Consider the following 21,426-nt stretch of genomic DNA (forward strand, 5'->3'; position numbering starts at 1 on the left):
GAATAAATTGCAATTCATATTAAAACTATGAGATTTATTTAATTTACATAATTAAAAATAGAGACATGTTTTCTTTTGGCTAAGCTTACAACATTTGTGATTAAATGTTAAATACACCCCACAAAAAGTGGCTACCTAGTGTAAATTCTCCGAATATTGGTTTGTGTCCATCAAACAAACAATCCCTAAGTAGTCCTGAATCCAGAAAAAAGTTCAGTATAAATTGAGCAGCCCAACTCGGCGACGGCGACGGCGACGGGACAAGTTGTTGGGTTTGCAAAACTGTATGAATCTTCTCTCTCATCTGAGCACAGTGATAGAGTGGTAAACTGTTGCTTTGTTTCACACTTTTTTCTTTTGTTTCGCTAATTATTCAGTATTCAATTTCAAACCTACAAATTGGGTATTAAGGCTTCGTAACTTGTTTTATTTTTTACTTAAATTGCCAGTTTTGTTTTCAGTTCTTTGTTTATACATTGGAGAATCAATGGGTTCTTCGTCAACGGACACTTTTCCCCAAATTCAGGTACCCACTAAATTTGTATCTATTGTCTTGCCCGGAGTACTGTATTATCATCAAGGTCTCAAATTATCGACTTTTTTCTGTAGGGTTGTCTTTATTTGAGGAGGCTCTTGTATCTGCTCACTTGAAATTGAAAATAAAGGATATTTTTTAATCTTGCAGTTGTGTAATCTACCAAAATGTTCTTTGAATCTTATAATCTTAAACAAGCCATGCAAAATATTGGAATTAGAGAGTTACCAAATACAGGAAGAGTCATTTTTTTTAAACAAATTGAAAAGAAAAGTAAAACACGTAAATTAAACATAGGGATAGGATATGGACTCAAAGTAGAGCATATAGCAGATCCATATTAGTTTTTAGTATTGACAGTTAGTTAATTGATTGATAATGAAATTGTATTTTTTTTCTTGAAGTAAATGTTTCATTAAAGGCACGAAGAAGATGCAAGTTTGTTAGTAAAGTAGAAGCAAAAATAGTTTGGTCTGCTAGATCTAGTACAATCATCTTATGACCATGATACATATTATTATTATGTTACAAGACCTCAAGTAGATTTGCTAACAAAGAACTTTTATACTGAACCCAAGGATATGATTGGTAAACATTTTGCCATATGGCCAAGGTCGAAAATTTTTCACAACCATTCATGAAGTATATTACTTGAAAAGTTTTTGGTCTGCAATTCATTAAATTCAAAAAGTACTTGAAAGTTGAAGTTGTATTTGTACATGTAATACACTTGAAAAAGTGTTGGAAGTTTTGTAAGGGGTTGTTTTTTGAAGCTTGGGTGAAAATTGACAAAATGTATAATCAAACAGGGTTTTGAAAATGAAACTTGGAAAAAAGCAATTCTANAATTCATTAAATTCAAAAAGTACTTGAAAGTTGAAGTTGTATTTGTACATGTAATACACTTGAAGAAGTGTTGGAAGTTTTGTAAGGGGTTGTTTTTTGAAGCTTGGGTGAAAATTGACAAAATGTATAATCAAACAGGGTTTTGAAAATGAAACTTGGAAAAAAGCAATTCTGTTACGCCGAAACAGGCCCTTATTAATCATCTCTTTTTGGTTAACTTCATGATATTAGAGGGAAGGTAGGAGAGTGCTGATTTAGTGTGTTTCTAGGAAATTTTTGAAGAAACAAACTAGGAAGGTATGTGAGTACCGAATTAGTTTGCTTATAGGAAGTACTAAAAGACACTAACTAGGAATAACTCAAGATAGTAGTTAGAGACAAGTTAAGGGCGTTATGGTTGGAAGAGGGGGACTCAAACATAAAGTCTTTTTTTACAAGGTAGGCATAACAAATAGGAGGAGAAACTTCATTTAATCGATGGAAAGGTGTAGTGCATGAAGGGGAGGAGGAGGTAGGAGGGGCTTTCATAGGAGTCTATGTGCAGCTATTTAGGAAGGAGCCAAGTAGGCAGGTTGGAGGCCTACCATAGGGGTCAGCGTTTGACCCCAAATAGGGGAAGTAAAGAGTGTGTGGTTGGAGAGGGGCACTGAGAAAGAAGAGATTCAAAAGGCAGTTGAGTCTTTGCAGGGGACAAAGTTGGTTTTACTTTTGCAGTTTCCAAAGATGGAGACCATTGAAGCTTTTCAAGAGACGGAAGTATTCAAAATAAGTCTTAATGCTTCTTCCATTGCCATCATTCTAAAAAGGGAGAAATTACGAGCATCAAGGATTACATACCTATTAGTTTAGTGGAAATATCTATAAGATTACATTTTAAGGTTAGTGTTATCAAAGGCGAAAAGCACAAAAAAGCTATAAGGTCCGTGGGTTTTAAGCGCAAAGCGCAAATAAAGCACGGGCTTTAATGAAAAAAGGCGCAAAGGGAGAAAAAAATACAAATATGTATGTTTAGTCAAAGACAAATAATTATAAACATGAATGACAAATATATGTCCAAAGAAATTGAAAAAATTTATGATAAAGTGAAATATCAATTATTTAGTGTTACTTCTTCATACGAGGCTCATTGACAAGGAAACGTTTGCCTTTTAGAACCTTGATGTTAGACGCTGAAGCGCACATAAAGCGAGTCAAAGCACTAATGTTCAAAAAAAAAAAGCGAGGCAAAGCCCTCAACACGTTTTGAGCCTCGCTTTAGGGCTTAAGTGCGCCTTTGATAATCTATAGAGTAAAATAGGTTTTGGATGAGTCACTATTAAGCGCGCCTTTGATAATCTATAGAGTGAAATAGGTTTTGGATGAGTCACTATTTACTGCATAGATGTTATCATGTTGGAGGTAGACAAATACTTGATGCAACACTTTTTTGGTTAAGTAATTTAATTGTATTGAAAAGGCATCAAGAAGATGCATTATTACAAAGTGACTGAACTATTTAGCTTCAAAACATAACTACATGAAGCTAAAAGACTAAGCAGTTTGAACTAGTCTAAAGTGCCACCTGTATCAGTGTTGCGCTTTTCCTGTTCTTTACAGTTTACTCGAAAGTTATAGTAGAAAGAACTGAGCTAGAAATCTGAAGATGTAAAATAATTCCTATATATCTGAAGTGGCAAGCTTCTTTATCAGATTTTTAGGGCTTATTTGGAGAGATATTAGAATAAGGTTTGGATGCAAGCATTATGTATTTCTAAAGAAAGACCCTCTCTTAAAATTCTGCTTACTGAAAAACAAACAGACTTTTGTGTGGGCGACAACTTCTAGTTAGTAGCACACATCATAATTTGAGAGAGATTTTGCATTTGGCATTTTGTGGGTCTACCTATTCTGCAAACTCTTTAAATTGTGGTGGCGGCGGCAGCAACAACCATTTTCCCTCCTTTACTTAAGTATAAGAAATAGAAAGGAAAATATATGGGCAATGACATTTTACAAAGTATAGGGCAATGTTTGGTCTAGAGGTGTTAAGTGGTTGAGTAGCACATTAACTCCATCATTGGTTGTCATAAGAATACTGAAAAAACAATGTTGGTTGTAAGATTTGTACACCATTATGGTGTCTGAGGGGACATCTGGAGAACTGGAGGGGTCCTGGTGTTCCTTGTTTAATATGCCTTGAAGAGGAAGGACTTCCTCATAGAGTCTGTCTGGCTACTTAAACAGTAGAAAATGTAAGAAAGAGGAAGATCCTTCATAAAGTGGTGCTTTTATGCGGATATTGGATCCTTCTGGTACATCACAATATGGCATCAGTACTGTAGAATAAGTTAGCTTGGTAATTCCTGGATGCGCTAAGGAGCTTACAACAAGTTGGAGTAGTGGAATGAGGAGATGTACAAAGCATCAGATGGTCCATCTCACACATGGAAGGATATGGATGGAAGGTACTCAAAGAAGTCAAGGATGTCACTAGTCTGATGGAAAATATGCAAGTACCTTTGGTTCATCTTGGAGTACATAGGCATCCAATTTGTATGCACAAATTTGATGACAGTCGCAGAGAGCTTCACTTTTATTCTTCTTTCCTTTGTAGCATAACTCTCTTATATATGCACTTTCTGCTTTTCTCCATAAGAAAATAGTTAGTTGTCAAAGATAAGTGAGTATTGTTTTTCTGTTTGTATCATTATTCAATTGTTTTCCCCCTTTATAAAGAAATCAAAATTAGAAAAACAAACAGTATATGTGTATCCTATTTCATGTCATGATAAATATTTTTCTGTTCATGTGACATTTGATTGTCTTAATGGTGTGGTATAAAAGACATTGGTTTATTTTGTTCAGGAAACTTTGATGGAATTTCGTGCTGGTAAAATGCTCATGGAGGGCAAAAAGGTTATCCCTGATTCACGGAAAGGACTTGTTCGTATAGGCAGGGTATGGGAAAAGCAATCATATTTGATTTGGTTTATCATTTTTCTTGCTCACCCAAGTTTGAGACCTCGTTTAGTTTACATGGTGGTGATCTTACAAAATGTTGCTTGACAATTTTCTAAATACCTATTGTGATAAGATGTCATTTTGATATTTTAGGGTGAAGAGGGACTACTCCATTTTCAGTGGCTTGACCGTAATCTCAACATTGTTGAAGATGTATCCTAGTTCCAGTCAAATATTTGTGAAGTTTGTTATTTGATGTTGCTTCACTTTAATTTTATTGATCGTTGCTCTTATTCTGCATATGGTACCATCCATAGTGATTAAACTGTAAATCTGAAAGTTATTTCTTGACAAAAGTTGATCATAGGATCAGATTGTTTTCCCAGAGGAGGCAGTCTTTGAGAAGGTATTTCTATTCCCTGTTGCTTGTTACTCAGATTACTGAAAAACTGTTCAATTTCAACAAAATAAATTCTGTGATTATTAAGATGAAGTTCACAACATACAGAATCAATAGTGTCTAGTGACCAATGACCGAGTTTAAACTTTATTTCCAATCTAAATATTCACTTTTCACTTACAAAGTTACAAGAGGTTCAAACTTCCTCCATTTGAAAAAAAATCCTTAAAATTCTCGTTTAGAGGTTCACTTCAATTAATATCTGATGCTAATTCATTGTTTTTCGATGCTCTTCAGGTCAATCAATCATCTGGAAGGGTTTACATTTTGAAGTTCTGTACCGACGATAGAAGGCTTTTCTTTTGGATGCAGGTCATATCTGTTGCCATAGATATCACTTTATGTTTTTGAATTTTGTGATCATGCTTTGAGTTTGTGATAAAATTTTCCTTCATTTCTTGCCAGGAGCCAGCAGCTGACAATGATGCACAGTTATGTAGCTCAGTCAACTTCTACTTGAATCAACCACTAGGTAATCAAGATTTATTCAGTGCCTGTCTTTGTGGGTTTTAATTCTTGCTATTTTGTTTTCCTTTGTCTTCACTTTTATTTTGCTTTATGTCCTTTCTGAAATTTAGTAACTTGAAAAAGTTGATTTATTGAAAGAATGATAACTTCTCCTACCTTCTCCTACCAACCTAGTTTAGGATTACATGAACTCAACAAATATTAAGATTTTTCAAGTTGTCAAGGCCAATATATTCTTTTAGTCTCTGCCTTTAATTCTTTTCTTTCCTCTCTGCCTATTGTCAATCCTGCAGACCTAAATGTATTAGCTGTCGACTAGCCATCCCTTGTCTCTTTTCCTTCTGATATAGTTTGTAAGGCTTCTGCATCGTGGACTTGCAATGTGACTAGCTTTTCTTCTCCCTTGTTTACGTGTTTCATGTTGCTGTTTTAATTGTTAATTTGATTTCAATTCATAAAATTAATTCATAAAGTCAAGTGTCATTATGGTTCTTGACGTTTTTGATTTATTGATTATTTGCTGTTCTGTGTCGATCATGAATGTTGTACCTTTACGAATTTCAAGTGTGGTAGTAGTTGACTGGTCGTAACAACATAAAGGAGTTGAAAATGGAATTTTAATTTGGGGAATGCACTCTAATATGTTGTTCTAGTAACTACATTTGGATGATGTTAATGGGCTTTTCATCTATATGACTTCTATAATTGGAAGAGTGGAAGTTCATTTTTACTTTTTGAGAAGGTTACAACAGTGGAAGTTCATTTAACGTACCTGTTTTAACCTAGGTAAAATTTAACTTCTTTGAACAGAGTTTCCTGTTGAAGATGAGCCTGAAGCTTCAGCTCCTTTACCAAATTCTGAAGATATGGTAGAAGAAGATATTTCATCGAGGTAATACTAATTCATTGAGAAGTATAAGATCTGTTTTTGATGTTGCATCTTGTCACAAAAATGGGGGAGATTTACATGCTAACAAAGATTTGTAAGAACTGATGCAAATTGGTTTGCCTCACTTTACTTTTACTGAAGAAAACTAGCAACTTAGTTCGACATTGAGTCATAGTTGATTACAAAAACTACTACTAAATCCCAGTCAGAATTAAGTCAGAGAAGATATTTAATTCCTCACTAACCATGCTGCTACAATAATAAACTTAGAGCCCGTTCGGATTGGCTTAAATTGTTTTTTTAACTTTGTAAAGTCATTTTAAACTTATTTGAGTTATTTTTAACTTTGCCAAGCACTCTCTAACTTAAGAAGTCATTTTTGACTTATTTTAAGTTATTTTTATATTTGCCAAAAACATCCACTTAAAAGTAGATTGGACCAAGATGTTGCTCGGACTTTTTAAAAATGTCATCAGGTGCGTGTCGGATCCTTCAAAAGTAGTGCATTTTTGGAGGATCTGACATGGGTGCAACAACATTTTTGGAGAGTCCGAGAAACTTAGGTCCTGAGACAGTTGAATAATTTCTTTTCCTTCTTGCATTCCTTTTAAAAGTAGTAGTACACAACCATCTTCATTTCTATGAAGTTGCTAGAGGCTGGAAGTTATCATTTAAAATGTTCTGGATGACCTCTTTCAGGGCGGGAAATTTGGTTAGTGCAAGCATGAATACTGAAGCAAGTAGCGATGTGACATCTTCAGGCCCAGTAAAGTTGTCTGATCTTCAAAGAATATTGAGTAATATAGGGTCCACAGGTTCAGTTGACTTACTTCCCTTCAACTTTTCTGAAGTTTAACTGTTTAACAATCTCTTTCAATTAATCTTCATGTGGACCTAATACTATTTCTTATGGTTGGTACAGATGAAGCTGTAGATCCTGATGCAGGTAGGCATTTGATCAACTCATACTTTTTGTTGGTTGTTTTTTTAATGCTTGGGCAGCATGCCAGTTCACTATTTTGTAGTTGAAAGGATTTTGAGGTAGTTAAACCGTTGGTGAGATGATTAAAATTAAAGTAAAGAATATTTGTTAACAAATTTTATGGTATTGTTATGAATCCTTAGGCAAGGATTGATTCACAGGGCGATATATTAATTCAGCTCATTAGAGTCTGAAACCTTAGACTTCAATGGAAGAGAGAACTTCGATCTCTTCAGCTCTTTAAGCGGAGGCTAAAACCTTAGAGTTCAATGCGAGTGATCACTTTGATCTCTTGCTTTTTGCTGAAATATGACTTAATAATTTATTCATGAGAAACCCCTTTAAATTAGTGTCTTATTTTTTGAACTTGATAACTTTGTCAAATAAGAGTTTTATTACAGATAGGAAGTCTAATCCTTATAATAATAGGAAAACCTGAATCCTATTCCAAACTCATAACTATAGCTTGACCTAATCCTTATGAAGCTGTGAGACATAAATTCTGCTTTAGAATAATAAATAAATCTACTTGAAATATAAACAAATAATAAATAAATCTACTTAAAAATATAATTAAATACTCAATTAAATGAGTCCCCGCATCCACGACATTACTCCACTCGCGTTGAAAGAGCTTGTCCTCAAGCGCAAATTTCAGGGAAATCATCCAAAAATTCTGGAATAAATTTCAACTCTATCAGATTGCTGAAGCATGACTATTTCTCAGATCAGATTGCTTTTTTCACGAGGTCCAAATTGCTCTAAAAATTGTTCACAACGATGTGCCCAAATAATAGATTGTTGATGCTATTAAAACTAGGAAAATTCATCTTTGTATAACTTGGCACTATCGGATGTGAATTACCACTTGTTGATGATTTTTATCGGCAGTTGAATAGTTGGTGTATAACAGTTAGTAGCATGAATTGTTGATATGCTCGTCGTCTCTGTGCTTTGATTCATGTCTATGGGTTGGTAGTTTTGTAGAGCCAACTCCCAATCTAGACAATTCTTCTTGAATGACTTGGATAATTCTTTCATCGAGGTGTGGTTCCATTGCTGCAATTTTAGAGTCCATTAAGGTTTCTTTAATGACACTCTCTTCTCAAATTTGGAACTGATCTCTATCACCCATTCTCTGATATCAAATGTTATGAATCTTTAGGGAAGGATTGACTCACGGAGCGATATATTTATTCAACTCATTAAAGGGAGGTTGAAACTTTGGAGTTCAATGGGAGAGAGAATGGTGATCTCTTGTTTTTTTTTGATGATATATGACTTTATTGATTTATTCATAAGAAACCCTTTTAAATAAGAGTCTTATTACAACAATAGTAAGTCTAATCCTTATGAAAGTAGGAAACCTAAATCCTATTCCAAACTTATAACTATAGCTTAACCTAATCCTTATGAAGCTATGAAACATAAATCCTATTCTAGAATAATAAATAAAGCTACTTAAAATATAAAAAATATAAATCTACTTTAAATCTAATTAAATACTTAACTTAATTGAGCAACCCACATCCACAACAGGTATACAGGACTAAAAGCTTGATGTCTAATTTACTTCCTTAACTGCCTTCTAATTTTCTTCTAAGGGTATTGTTGGGAAAGACAAACACTAACGAAGGTGCACGATAGAGTAATAGCGGAAGGTTACTCAAGTCTAAATTTTCCCTTCTATTTGAATCAAAAGAAGACGAACAAATTCAAGCACAAGCAACGTTTTGGGCAGCAAGTATATCAACAAAATAAATATGACAACTAAATCAACCATACAAAGACACAAAGATTTACGTGGAAAACCTCTTTGGAGTGAAGAGTAGAAACACGGGACCAAAGCTCCACTGTAATCAACAAGAGTTACAATACGTTTCCAAAATGACCACCAAAGAATTGCCAAATAACGAGCAACAATAACTACTACAAGATAGCACCAAAGAACTAGAGAAGTAAAAGAGTATAATCACCAAAATGCAGCTACTGTTCACGAATTGAAAAAATAGAGCTACATGACATTGAATTCACCTTTGACAGATCTCAATTAAAGATTAAGATTAAGTGAACTAGCTTTTTAAATATCTGCTCAATCAGACAAGGAACGAAGTAGGAATTGCAATTTGAAATTGGCTGCTAGAGCTGAAAGTTTTTGGGCGAAAATCTACACTCACTTTTTTCTCTGTGTGTTTGATAATCTCTACTCTTGTATATCTGGAAATAAGACCTTAAAGGAAGTCTTACATATGCACCATAGTATTGGGTTTATGGGCAAAATTGGGTTGATCCAAATTACGCTTTCATTTATCCTCATAGGAAAGAAAAAAGACCCAAAATCTGACAATTCTCCCCCCTCCTACTATGTGGAGAAGATCGCCATCCCGACAATTGTGCAACATTCTTCTAACTTCCCTTTTGGCAAGTCTTTAGTCATCATGTCGGAACCATTATCATCCGTATGAATTTTCTCAAGTTCAAGCAACCCTCTTTTTTTTTTTTTGACAAAGGTAACATTTACTTCTATATATCCACAGGTATACTACATCAAAGTGTAGTTCCCCACCAAAAATTTATACTTACATCAGCCCTAATATCTTCTAGTTACAGCCAGTCAATAACATTAAAAACATCTGCAGAATTTTCTATTACTACTTGCTTACACCAAAAATAATAAAGACCTAGGCAGTTTATCTTTATCTTCTGAATATTGTTGTTCTTTCCTTCAAAACATCTTTGATTCCTTTCATTCCAAATTGTCCACCAGATGCATGCTGGGACAATCCTCCATCTCTCCTCCTCTTTTCCTGCATTTCCATCTCTATTCCAGCATTTTAGACCTTGTGTGATTCTCTCCGGTTTTGTCCACTTGATCTTCCTTTTGTGAATGAACATCTGCCATAATTGATCTGTCCATTTGCAGTGTAAAAAGAGATGGTTGACTGTCTCCACCTGTTCTTCGCATAAATAACATCTAGAGAAAAGGTTGTGTTTCCTCTTGTTCATGTTTTCATGTGTCAAGACTTCCTCCTTTGCCAAAAGCCATGTGAAATAATTCACCTTGTAAGTTCAAGCAACCTAGAATCCAACACATCTTGAATCCAATAGTATCTCACATCAATGTGTTTAGATCGACCATGAAATGTAAAATTCTTGCCAAGGTGAATTAACACTTTGACTATTTAAATAAAGCACATGCTTCTCCTTGGGACAACCAAGTTCCCCTAAGAATCTCTTCATCTCGAGCAACTCATAAGCTAAACTTCTGTAGTAGATAGAGCAACACGTATTTTGCAATCTAGAATTCCAAGACACGACTCTTCCTACGAAAGTAATCAAGTAGCCTAAAGTAGACTTGCGAGTATCAACATTATCGACAATATCTGAATTAGTGTAATCACAAAGAATAGGCTTTCCTGGCCATAACACAAACTCATACTAGATTCGCCATAAAAATATTTCATGATTCGACAAGATCAAATCAGTCCATGATGTGAAATGGAATTGTCTGATGATTTTATTTTTTTGGTGTAAACAAAACTATATAGAGGAAATAGAGGAGTTAGAAGTGTCATTAAAAAATAGAGGAGTTAGAAGAATTTCTAGGAGCTTGGAAAAGCTGGAGTCTACTTGCTTTGTAGCATGTTTTGATGGTGGCCGACATTCCCAATGCTGAAGAATACAACAATACTGATCCTAAAAAAAAATCTCCTAATCCACTTCACAACATTCGAATGCTCTATTCCTAGATTAGAAAGGAAACGACTAATAATACCAACAACATGAGAAATATCTGGTCTTTTACACACCATTGAATACATCAAACTANTTGATGGTGGCCGACATTCCCAATGCTGAAGAATACAACAATACTGATCCTAAAAAAAAATCTCATAATCCACTTCACAACATTCGAATGCTCTATTCCTAGATTAGAAAGGAAACGACTAATAATACCAACAACATGAGAAATATCTGGTCTTTTACACACCATTGAATACATCAAACTATCAACAACTTAAGCATAAAGAGCTTTCTCATATATTCCTTCTCACCATTCATTATTAGGATATTGCTTCGTGTTCAAACCTTAGCTTTGTCCATGTTGAACCCACAAAGTACTTTCTGAACGTATTTCTCTTGTGATAGCCACAATTTCTTGGCCTTCTGTCACGGACACAACCTGCATGCCAAGAATCTGTCTTGTTGGTCCCAAGTCTTTCATAGCAAAAGGCTTATTCGACTCTTGCTTCAGCTTTTTGATCCAACAAGCATTATGATCACCAACAGACATATCATCAACATATAACAAAACAATGATAAAGTTATTATCATAGAATTTTTGCACAAAATACAATTATCTCAAGGAGTCTTCTTGAGGCCCCGTTGACTCATAAAAGAACCAAACTTCGTGTACCCATTGCTTGAGAGTTTGTTTTAGACCATACAAGCTCTTGTTCAATTTACAAACATAATTTCCTTTTCGCTCAACTTCAAAGCCTTGTATGCTCCATATAATTTCTTCATCTAAGTCACCATGTAGTAAAGTGGTTTTAACATTCATTCGCTCAACCTCTAAATTCAGATTTGCAGCTAAGCCAAGAACCATGCAAATGGATGATATCTTCACAACGGGAGAGAAATATCTCATCAAAATCAACTCCCTTTTTTTTTTTGATAAATCTCTTCACAGCTAATCTAGCCTTGTATCGTGGAACTGGGTGGCCATCTTCATGTGTCACCTTGAAGACCCACCTGTTTTTCTAAGCTTTTTTGTCTTTAGGTAGTGTATGATTATTATGTAAAGATTTAATCTCATCTCCCATAGCATCAAACTATCTTTCTTTTTCTTCGCTTTCCATGACCTCGTCAAGACTCTCAGGTTCTCCCCCGTTAGTGAAGAGTACATACTCATTTGCAGAATAACAAGATGAAGGTATTTTCTCTCTTGTAGGTCTTCTGAGAGATCTCTCTGGTTCATCAATAACATGCACCAATAACAGTTGGTTGTTGGCCAGCCATATCATCGTGCACTGGAGCATTGATATCAGACTGGTCACTTTGAGTATGATAACCATCTTCAAGAAAGCTTGATTTGCTGGTGTTGATGCATTCTGATTTGTGTGATCCTTTTAAGATAAGGTCTCATGGTGGTGCACTATATTGGTCCTTTTGATAAAATATTGTATAAAGCAGGGTTTTCGGCTATGTGGATAAATAAAAGTCCAATTTGGAGCCCAATTTTGCCCATAAGTGCACTATATGGTGCATATGTAAGACCTCTTTAATTGTCTTATTTTCACATATACAAAGATAGAGATTAACAACCATATAGAGAAAAGTGTGAGTGTAGATTTTTGCCCAAAATCTTTCAGCCCTAGCAGCCAATCTCAAATATTGGTTCCTGCTTCATTCCTTGTCCGATTGCGTTGATATGGGCAGCTTGTTCATTTTATCTTAATCTTTGATTGGGAAATGACAGAGGTGGATTTGGAGTCCCATAGCACCAGATTTCAGCTCGTGCACATCATATGTGTTTTGGTGATTTTACTCTATTTCTCAAGTTCTTTGGTGCTATCTCATCGTTTGACTTTTCTTTGGTGGCCATTTTGGAGAACGTATTGCAACTCTTGTTGATTATAGTGGAGCTTTGGTCCTGTGGTTTCCACTATGCAGAGGTTTTCCACGTAAAATCTAGGTGTCTCGTTTGGTTTGATGTAGTTTTTTCTTGTCATATTCAGTTTGCTGATATACTTGCTGCCCAAAATGTTGTTTGTGCTTGAATTTATTTGTCTCCTCTTGATTCAAATAGAAGGGAATGTTTAGACTTGGTTATCCTTCGCTATTTATTACACTGTTGTGCACCTTTGTTAGTGCTTTATTTCCTACAGGTTCTCCTTTCCATCTTTTCATTTTCTTTATCCTTGCAATTGGAGAACAACATCTTTACACTGTCATGCACCTTTGTTAGTGCTTTATTTCCCTACAGGTTCTCCTTTCCATCTTTTCATTTTCTTTATCCTTGCAATTGGAGAACAACATCTAGGGTTTGAGTATAACAATATTCTTTTTCACTGGAATGAAACCAAGATCTGGACATTCATGTAATACAAAAAAATATAGCATACACACCATTTACTTTAACTTCGTGTCTTGCTACTGTATCAGGATTGGGATTGGGAGATATTTTGAGGCCTGAGCTCATATTACCACTGATAGAGGAAATACCACTAGAAGAACAACTAGCTTCACACTTGCCTGAGGTAAAAAATTGGCTCCTGGTACGCAAACTACAAGGATTACAGTGCTGATGTTATCTTGAAAATTCTTATGTTTGCACAGGGTCATTGGACACCATATGAATTAATGGAATTGCTACAGAGTCCTCCATTCCGTCAGCAGTTAGATTCATTTACTTATGTGAGTCATCAAAATCTCATTTTTTTCATTCAGCTTTTTAGGTATGCTTGCAGGTTATGTCTGTAAATTTGACTCTCTTCTCACTGCAGGTTCTTCGAACTGGACAAATAGATCTGACTCAGTTTGGAATTGATCCAAGTCAATGTAAGTAAAACATTGTTTGATAATTCATTTCAAGCTGAAAGGAATGAAACACACTAATTTCTATTGGTTAATTATTTTATATGCTCCATATTTTGCCTACTTTCTTTCATCTCTTTTAAAACTTAAGCAAGGATGCTTATAATCACTGACCTGTATGTATACATGACTTGCTTTCATTAAAAAATATTGACCTTTACTTTAATGGAAGATTCTTCTCCGTGCAACAATTTCAACAAATTATAATCTTCGATGATCCAAATAGTGACATCATCCAAAATTTTATATATTGTAAATTCGAAGCCATTCTTTAACTGCTGCTGTACTATATTTTTTAATCATGCGATAAGTGGGTGAAGTATGAAATTTGCCTTTTGCAGCTTGAGCTGCGGCTCATGTGAAGTGTAACTCTGTCTATCTAGTTCACAGCTGGTTATACCTCTGTTTGTGACCCTTGCTGTACTTTGTTTCTCATTCATTTCTGATGCACTAGATCATATGCTTCATCAACTTAATTATCAGTGTTGTTTTTAGTTTTAAAATTGGTTAATTTTCATACATGATTGCTGCAGATAAGTTGACGGTTCCATCTTTTCTGGAGGCCCTAGAAGATTCTGTTTCCAAGGGATCAGGTTCCAATGAATCAAGGCAGGATGAGAAGGATTTAAGATCTCAAACGTGCAACAGAAGTGATCCCATGGATGAAGGGCATTAAGATAAACAGTGCAAATCAAGACTCTTGTGAAGTGATCACAATGTTTACTTAAAAGAAATGATTTTCAGATGATGTGAACATGTTACTTACAAGCACTGTAAAGAAGTATTTATTCAGGGTGACATAAGTTGTGTATTGTTAGAGGTGATAGACATTCAAGTCATTTCCAATTATGTGTCCATGTATGATGTTTCAACACCAAAGTTTGAGATTCTATCACTTTATTCATTGGATCTCGAAATTGTCTTTTTCCTCCCACCTATTTTCGGAGAACATATTTATAGACTGTTTGGTCAAGCATCTCGAATTCCCGATAGCTAAAAGTGTCTTTTTGAAAATATTTGAAAAAGTTTGTTTTAGTGAATTGAGGCGTTTGGTCATGTTTTTAGTAGTAGAAATTATTTTTCTGAAGTTGAAAAAGTAATTTTTCCCAAGTATTTTTTGGTATCTTGACCACACGCTTATTGTTGTTCTAATATTGATAAAGGTGTTTTTCTTTTATTTGATTAGTCCAACATAAATTGCTGTATATTCTTGGAAGACATTCCTACTTGTTATAGATACTTGAAAATAAACAAAAATTGAAAGTTTTGCCAATTAAAGTATTAGCCCCATGCAGTTTGAAATTTTATACATGAATTAGGGGAAGCAAAATGATTAAAATTTCAATGTTAATTCTTGTGTCAAAACAAATCGAAGGTTGTTATTTGGAGTAGCAAATGAGCAGGTCATTTTAAATGGGTAAATACGAATTACCCAAATTTGTTACCCATATTTTCAAATCGATCTACTTTTTTCAAATTTAAGGAAAATAACTTACCTCAACAAAATACAGAAAACATTTTTCAAAACTCTTTTTCAACCTATACCTCAACTTTCCACCATAACTCAAGTCTCGAAAATCAATTTTAGATACTAATTCAAAATTCGATCTTTGGTTCTCAATTCAAGACCCGACTCCCAACATCGACTCGAGACTCAACTCCCAAGTCTTGAGTCAAATCGGGGTTGAATCCCAATTTAGGGGTTAGGTCTTGAATCGGGAGTCAAGATCGGGTGTGGAGTTGGGTGTTGAGATCGGGTCCCACATTAAATGTCAGGATCGTGTCACGTTTCAAAAGTTGGGTCTCCATTTAGGTATCTATTCTTTGGTTAGGAAGTGAGAAGTTAAGTCTCACATAGAGTGTCGTGGTTGGATCACAATCGATAGTCAAGGTCGTGTCTAGATTTTAGGTCGGATCGGGTGTTAGGGTTGGGATCTGATTAAGAAGTCGGGTTCCTGAAAGGAAGTAGAGGTTGGGTCCCAAATTAGTCATTAGAGTTTCGTGTCGGGATTAGATCTCAGATTAGGTGTTGGGGTCGAGTCCCAATTCAGAAGTTAGAGTCAGATCTCAAATAGTTTGTCATAATTGGATGCCACAGTCTCAGATTCAAAATTTATATCCTTAATTGAGTGTCATAATCGGGTCTTAATTTGAAAGTCGGTTCCAAGGTTGAGAGTCGGGATCAAATCTTGATTTGAAAGTCGGATCCTAAGTAGAGAGTCGAAGTGGGATCCCAATTTACTCGTCGGGGTAGTGTTCTGATTTGTGTATCAGAGTCGAGTTTCGAATCGACATTCAAGGTCAGGTCCTAGGTCAGCGTTGAGTTCGATTCCCAAATAGATCGTAGAGGTGGGATGTCGATTAAAAAATCANTCGTCGGGGTAGTGTTCTGATTTGTGTATCAGAGTCGAGTTTCGAATCGACATTCAAGGTCAGGAGTCAGGTCCTAGGTCAGCGTTGAGTTCGATTCCCAAATAGATCGTAGAGGTGGGATGTCGATTAAAAAATCAAATCCCAGTTCAGGTGTCACAATTTGATCCTAGTTTGAAAATTATGTCTCATATCATAAGTTGGGGTTGGATCGTGATTTGAAAGTTGGGTCTCAAGTCGGGTCAAGGTCAGATCTTAATTTGAGTGACAGGTCTTTGATTAGAATTTGAGGTTAGATCTTGGGCTGGGTATCGGGGTCAGTTCCCGACTGAAGTGTCGAGGTGGTGTTTTAAGTAAGGTTTTGGAGTCTGGTTTCGTGCGAGGTTGGGTCCCAAGTCAAGTGTCGTATTTCAATCCTAAATCAATCATCAAGGTCTGGTGTCAAAGTCAAATTTTGGGTCGGATGTTAAGGTCTTGGGTCAGGAGTTGGTCTTGGGTCCCAATTTCAAAGTTTGGTTTTGGATCGGGAGTCAGGGTTTAGTCTCGAGTCGGGTGTTAAGGTAGCATCATAGTTCGGAAGTAGTAGTTGAATCCTAGTTTGTAAGTCAGATCTTAGGCAGTAGAGGGGATCAAATCCAGAATCAAATGTTGGATCTCTCGTCGAGTGTTGGGTGTCGAGGCTGGGTCATGATTTTTCAGTCGGGTCCCAATTTGAGTGTCGGGTCAGATCTCGAATTCGTAGATGTGCCCATGTTTGGGTGTCAGAGTTGCAGTTGGACCCTAGTTTGATTGTCAGGTCCTGAATCGAGAGTCGGGTCCACTCTCGATTTGGGAATTTGGGTCAGACTCTGAATCGGTCATCATTGTTGGATCTCGGTTCGATTATCGGGGTTGAGTCCTAGATGGGTTATGAGGATTTTTTCAGTGTCAGAAAATATTTTCCTAAAGAGTATTTTCTACTCCATAGCAAAAAGTAAAATATGTTTTCTAGAAAATGTTTTCATTCACCAATCAAACTCTAGAAAATATTGTTTTTTTAAAAAAAAACTCTTCAAAAATATTTTCTACTCACCGGCTCAACATTAAAAAATATAAAAAATATATAGAAATCAACTTATTTTTCAAAAATATTTCTCGTACCAAACATTCTAAATTTATTTCTCGTCTACATTCTTGTTTCATATAGTTGATTTTAGCTTTATGAGGAAGTTATCTCTAAATTAAACGAAAAGTCTAGGTACCTTATAATTAATTCAAGTTTCTCACTTTGCCTTCAAATCAATCCATTTGAGTTTGAAATTTTCCTTCACTATGATCAATTTTTTAATATCCCAATTTAGTTCCTACCTTGACCTCATGATTTTTTTTAAGTAATTGCCACCCACTACATATTCCCAAATAATAAAAAAATAATCTACTTAATTAAGATAAATTTACTAGTGTTCATTAATCTACTAATCTTGACAGTTGAACATATATAATTAATTAGTATTTGGATAACAATTAATTAAAGTCTACATTTTGCTTAGGTCATTGGTCTAGCATACTTTTTGTAAATTATGTTTTATAAATTAACAAAATAATTATCTTGATCTCTAAGCCAAAGAATTAGTCTTTTGAGTTGGTCTTAATCTATAATCCATATTAAGTACCTCATATAAACTTTTTTTTAAAAAAAATGATACCTAGGAATTATTCAAGTGTAGAAAATCTAATTAGTGGTATAGTGTTAGTTGAACTTGTATTAAATCATTTTTGAAAGTGGCCAACCATTTATTCCTTAATGAAAGTCCACTTCTTCAAAAACATTTTTAAAAAGACTCAATTAATATTTGTTATATATATATACACACACATCAAAGTCTACTAATTAATTTAAACATTAAGAATGATACAACATTATTTTTGAGTCTTTTCTCTCAAGGTTCATGAATTAAAATGCCTTCTTAATTAGTTTTAATAATAACCAAATAATTGAAGATTTGGTTATATATATAATCATCCAAGATATGATTAGAACCACTGTTCTGCAAGTTAATTTCAATTGTGTTATGTGCAAGAAATTTGTTCTTCAAGCCATTTCAAGACGTGAAGGTAATTCATATTTAACAAAGAAAAAATATAAAGAAAAATAATTGCTTTATTTTTATTATTTTCATGTCGATACGATTACTTTAGATCTAATGTTTTTTTTTTGATAGCTATGGTACTTCATTTAGGAGTGGTTGAAGGGGAGAACATAACACCTATGCTTTAGGCCTCCAAAAATTAAACGTCTCAAATTTTCTTATTGGTATTTTTTTTTAGTGATGTTGATTTTAATGATATTATTTCTCTTAGATAGTATTGAAGTTAAAAGGAAAAAATAAAAAGGTAAAAGATCTTTATAATTTTTTTTGTCTACTTTTATAATAAAATATTTTAAAATTTTGAATTAAACTATCACTTCTTTATATTATTAATAACTAATTTTTAATTTTTGGTTAAAACCCTCTATTAGCTAGTAATTACTAAAAAAAAAACAAAAAACAAATATGTCTTACAAGAATTCAAAAGGTTAAAAAAAAAAGCAATAAAAGATCATGCCTTACAAGAATAAAAAAAAAAACTTAAAAAAAAACTAGATGTTTATAAAACATCCACAATGAATTTTTTTGCTAATGCATGATAACAATTTAACATCTTATTAGATTGAATTGTTTTTTTTTTAATAGTACAATTAACAACAATAACATTATTACATGGAGTTAAAGGTTTCATGTCTTTTAAAGATATTACACTATAGAGAAAGAAAAGGACATAAATCAGTTGCTAGAAAAAAGTTTTAAGCCACTAATTTTGTTGTGTTATCTTTAATGTTGTTACCCAATTATGTATAAATTTCATGGATTAGTGTCCTATTTTAATCGTCCCATTTAAGTAATATTCATCTTCTTTTTTTTTTGCCTGAATAGTCAATATTAGACAATTTTTAGGCATAATAAAGGTGTTAAATTTATTGTCATATTGATAAATTGATGATTAAACTTTTTTTTTTTAATAAATGAAATTCATGTTTGAAATTTGAGTTTCTTTGGAGTAGATTTAGGTGTTTAGATTTGGAAAAAAAGATTATTTGGCAAAAACTTTCAAACACACATGTCTAAAATTTCAGCCCATTTTTTCACGTAGTTCAGCCATGTATGCATGATTGAAAATGATGTTAAATGAGTTTGTTAGATTTGTGTGGTTTTGATAAATTGATGATTGTATTTTGTTCTCTATGATATATGATATGTTTCAAATTTGAGCTTATCTATAATATATTTGAGTATTAATTCGTGTGTTAAATTCTCTTTTATATGTATTTCAGTCATATATGACTAAGGTGAAACATACACTAATTTTTTTTTTATCTTTTCTTCTTTTGTGTTAGTTATGCATGCAACTAATTTGTTATCACCATTATTTGTTCAATAGGTATTGATTCTGTAAATATAAAAACTGGCCAAAGAAAACTAATAGTGATTGGAACAGTACGTCCAGAATTTCTTGTAAAGGAAATAAAAAAAATTGGAAAGGAGGTCGAAATAGTGGAAGTCACAGAACATAGAGAAAATTGTGATAGACAAACAACAACATCTTCAAGTAATAATGAAAATCGCGGAGAAGGAGATGATGAAAATTGTAATAATGTAAGGCAATTGTCAAGAATGTGTAGAGAGTGCCAGACTCGAATAGGGGTTGAAGTTGGTTGTAGGTCCTATTGGTCGTGATCTACACACTCATATATATATATATATATATATATATATATATATATATGATTACGCGATGGAGTGGTTTGTTTTGAAAATTAATAAGTATCCTAAAAAGAAAGAGTCCTTGTTTTTATTCACTTTTTATTCATTATTTTGACTACTTTGAAATAATCAATATAGTTGTTAACTAGTTGCTAAAGAGATTTTGTATGAAAAAATTAATTTGACTCGATTAATTGTTGAAGCATCTAGCTATATATCAAATATTTGGGGAAACCAAAATAATAATAATAATAATTGGAATTTCGAATTTTGCTTTCCACTTTCTCCTCCTCTCCTCAGTTATATTTTTTCTCTTGAATTCTCTTAATTTATACTATAAGAATTTGTTGAATTTGAAAATTATATTTACATCTTTGAAATATCTGTAAACACAATGTCATCAAACATACCTCTAAGTGAAGTTGACACTCTTTTTATATAAGAATATTTTATTTTGTTCTTATTGAAACAAAAAATAGTGATTAGGTGTCTACTCCAAAGGATTTGATAATGTCATTAAATTAATTTTCATTAAAATATTTATATAATTGACTTACAGGAAATTAATAAATTAATATTTTTAATTAAATTTAAATAACAATTTTATATAAATTCAAAAATAAATTATATAAAATATCGACTCTCTTATGTCAGTATTATTTAATTAACAGGAGTTCTTTTTACCATTTAATGTGATACCGACCTCATGAGATCAATTTTTTTTATTTTATCTAATTACTTTTAATAAAAGCAACATTCGGAAGTCGATTTATTTAAAATATTCCTATTAATCATAATTTTGCTATTGTGCATAATATAATATTAAATTTTTATTTTACGAAATAGACAATAGAACATAATAAAGTACTATACAAAGCAAGTTTTATCAAGATTTTTTATGTTCGATCTTGAATGGATGTCAAGTGTAGTGATCATACCGTAGACAATGACATGTAAAAGATAATTCAACAGAGTATGAAATATGTTGATTATATACTCGTCGAGTAGTTTAACAAATCAAGTCATATATCTTAATGTTTCATATATGAAATATATTATCAATTAGTGAAATACCGATGATCAATATAAGGAGATTTATATATTAAATTCGATATTGATAAACTTTCGTGATTAATAAAATTAAATTTATATAATTAGGAGGTGTGTGTNAAACACACACACACACACATACACACACACACACACACCCACACACAAACATATATATATATATATATATATATGGAAAAATCTTTTTGGCCAGAAAATTTAGCTAGAAATAGATTTATTCTATTTGATTTTACTTTTTGAACACATTTTTACCCTTTTAACTTTAATACCTTTTACTAGTGTGTGTGTGTGATTTATTCAATTAAATACGTATTTTTAAAACATATTACGAGTTTTAAAATCTTAAACAATTTTGTCTAAAATTATATATTATAGTATCGCTAATTTACAAAATTATCAATTATTATTATTAAAATTATTTTTATTATTATTAAATTATTATATTCATCCATAGCTAAACTCAAAATAACTACTTTATTTAAA

At 33.3% G+C, this 21,426-nt stretch overlaps 1 protein-coding gene across 5 annotated transcripts; it reads left to right on the forward strand.

The window, feature by feature from the left end:
* The first annotated feature begins 163 nt into the window (after positions 1-163).
* On the forward strand, positions 164-14,654 carry LOC107026178 (26S proteasome regulatory subunit RPN13). 5 transcript variants are annotated; one of them, XM_015227054.2, is made up of 15 exons: positions 164-324; positions 450-526; positions 4,226-4,318; positions 4,475-4,534; positions 4,689-4,727; positions 5,019-5,093; positions 5,187-5,253; positions 6,060-6,141; positions 6,838-6,953; positions 7,061-7,084; positions 12,075-12,185; positions 13,289-13,383; positions 13,463-13,540; positions 13,630-13,684; positions 14,254-14,654. In XM_015227054.2, exons 2-15 carry the CDS (start codon positions 488-490, stop codon positions 14,394-14,396), a joined length of 1,077 nt encoding a protein of 358 aa, XP_015082540.1. In that variant the 5' UTR covers positions 164-324; positions 450-487; the 3' UTR covers positions 14,397-14,654. The 5 variants fall into 5 exon arrangements, with proteins under 5 accessions (XP_015082540.1, XP_015082539.1, XP_015082541.1 ...); XM_015227053.2 differs by having other exon boundaries at positions 165-324; positions 462-526; XM_027918407.1 differs by having other exon boundaries at positions 172-284; positions 462-526.
* The last annotated feature ends 6,772 nt before the right edge of the window (positions 14,655-21,426 follow it).

The sequence above is a fragment of the Solanum pennellii genome, chromosome 7, assembly GCF_001406875.1.
Source record: "Solanum pennellii chromosome 7, SPENNV200".
Classification (NCBI taxonomy): Eukaryota; Viridiplantae; Streptophyta; class Magnoliopsida; order Solanales; family Solanaceae; genus Solanum; species Solanum pennellii.

Coding starts and splice junctions, on each gene's coding strand:
- LOC107026178 (XM_015227054.2), top strand. CDS start 488: ATGGGTTCTTCGTCAACGGACACTTTTCCCCAAATTCAG. Junction 527..4,225: donor ACACTTTTCCCCAAATTCAG/GTACCCACTAAA, acceptor TATTTTGTTCAG/GAAACTTTGATGGAATTTCG. Junction 12,186..13,288: donor TATCAGACTGGTCACTTTGA/GTATGATAACCA, acceptor CTACTGTATCAG/GATTGGGATTGGGAGATATT.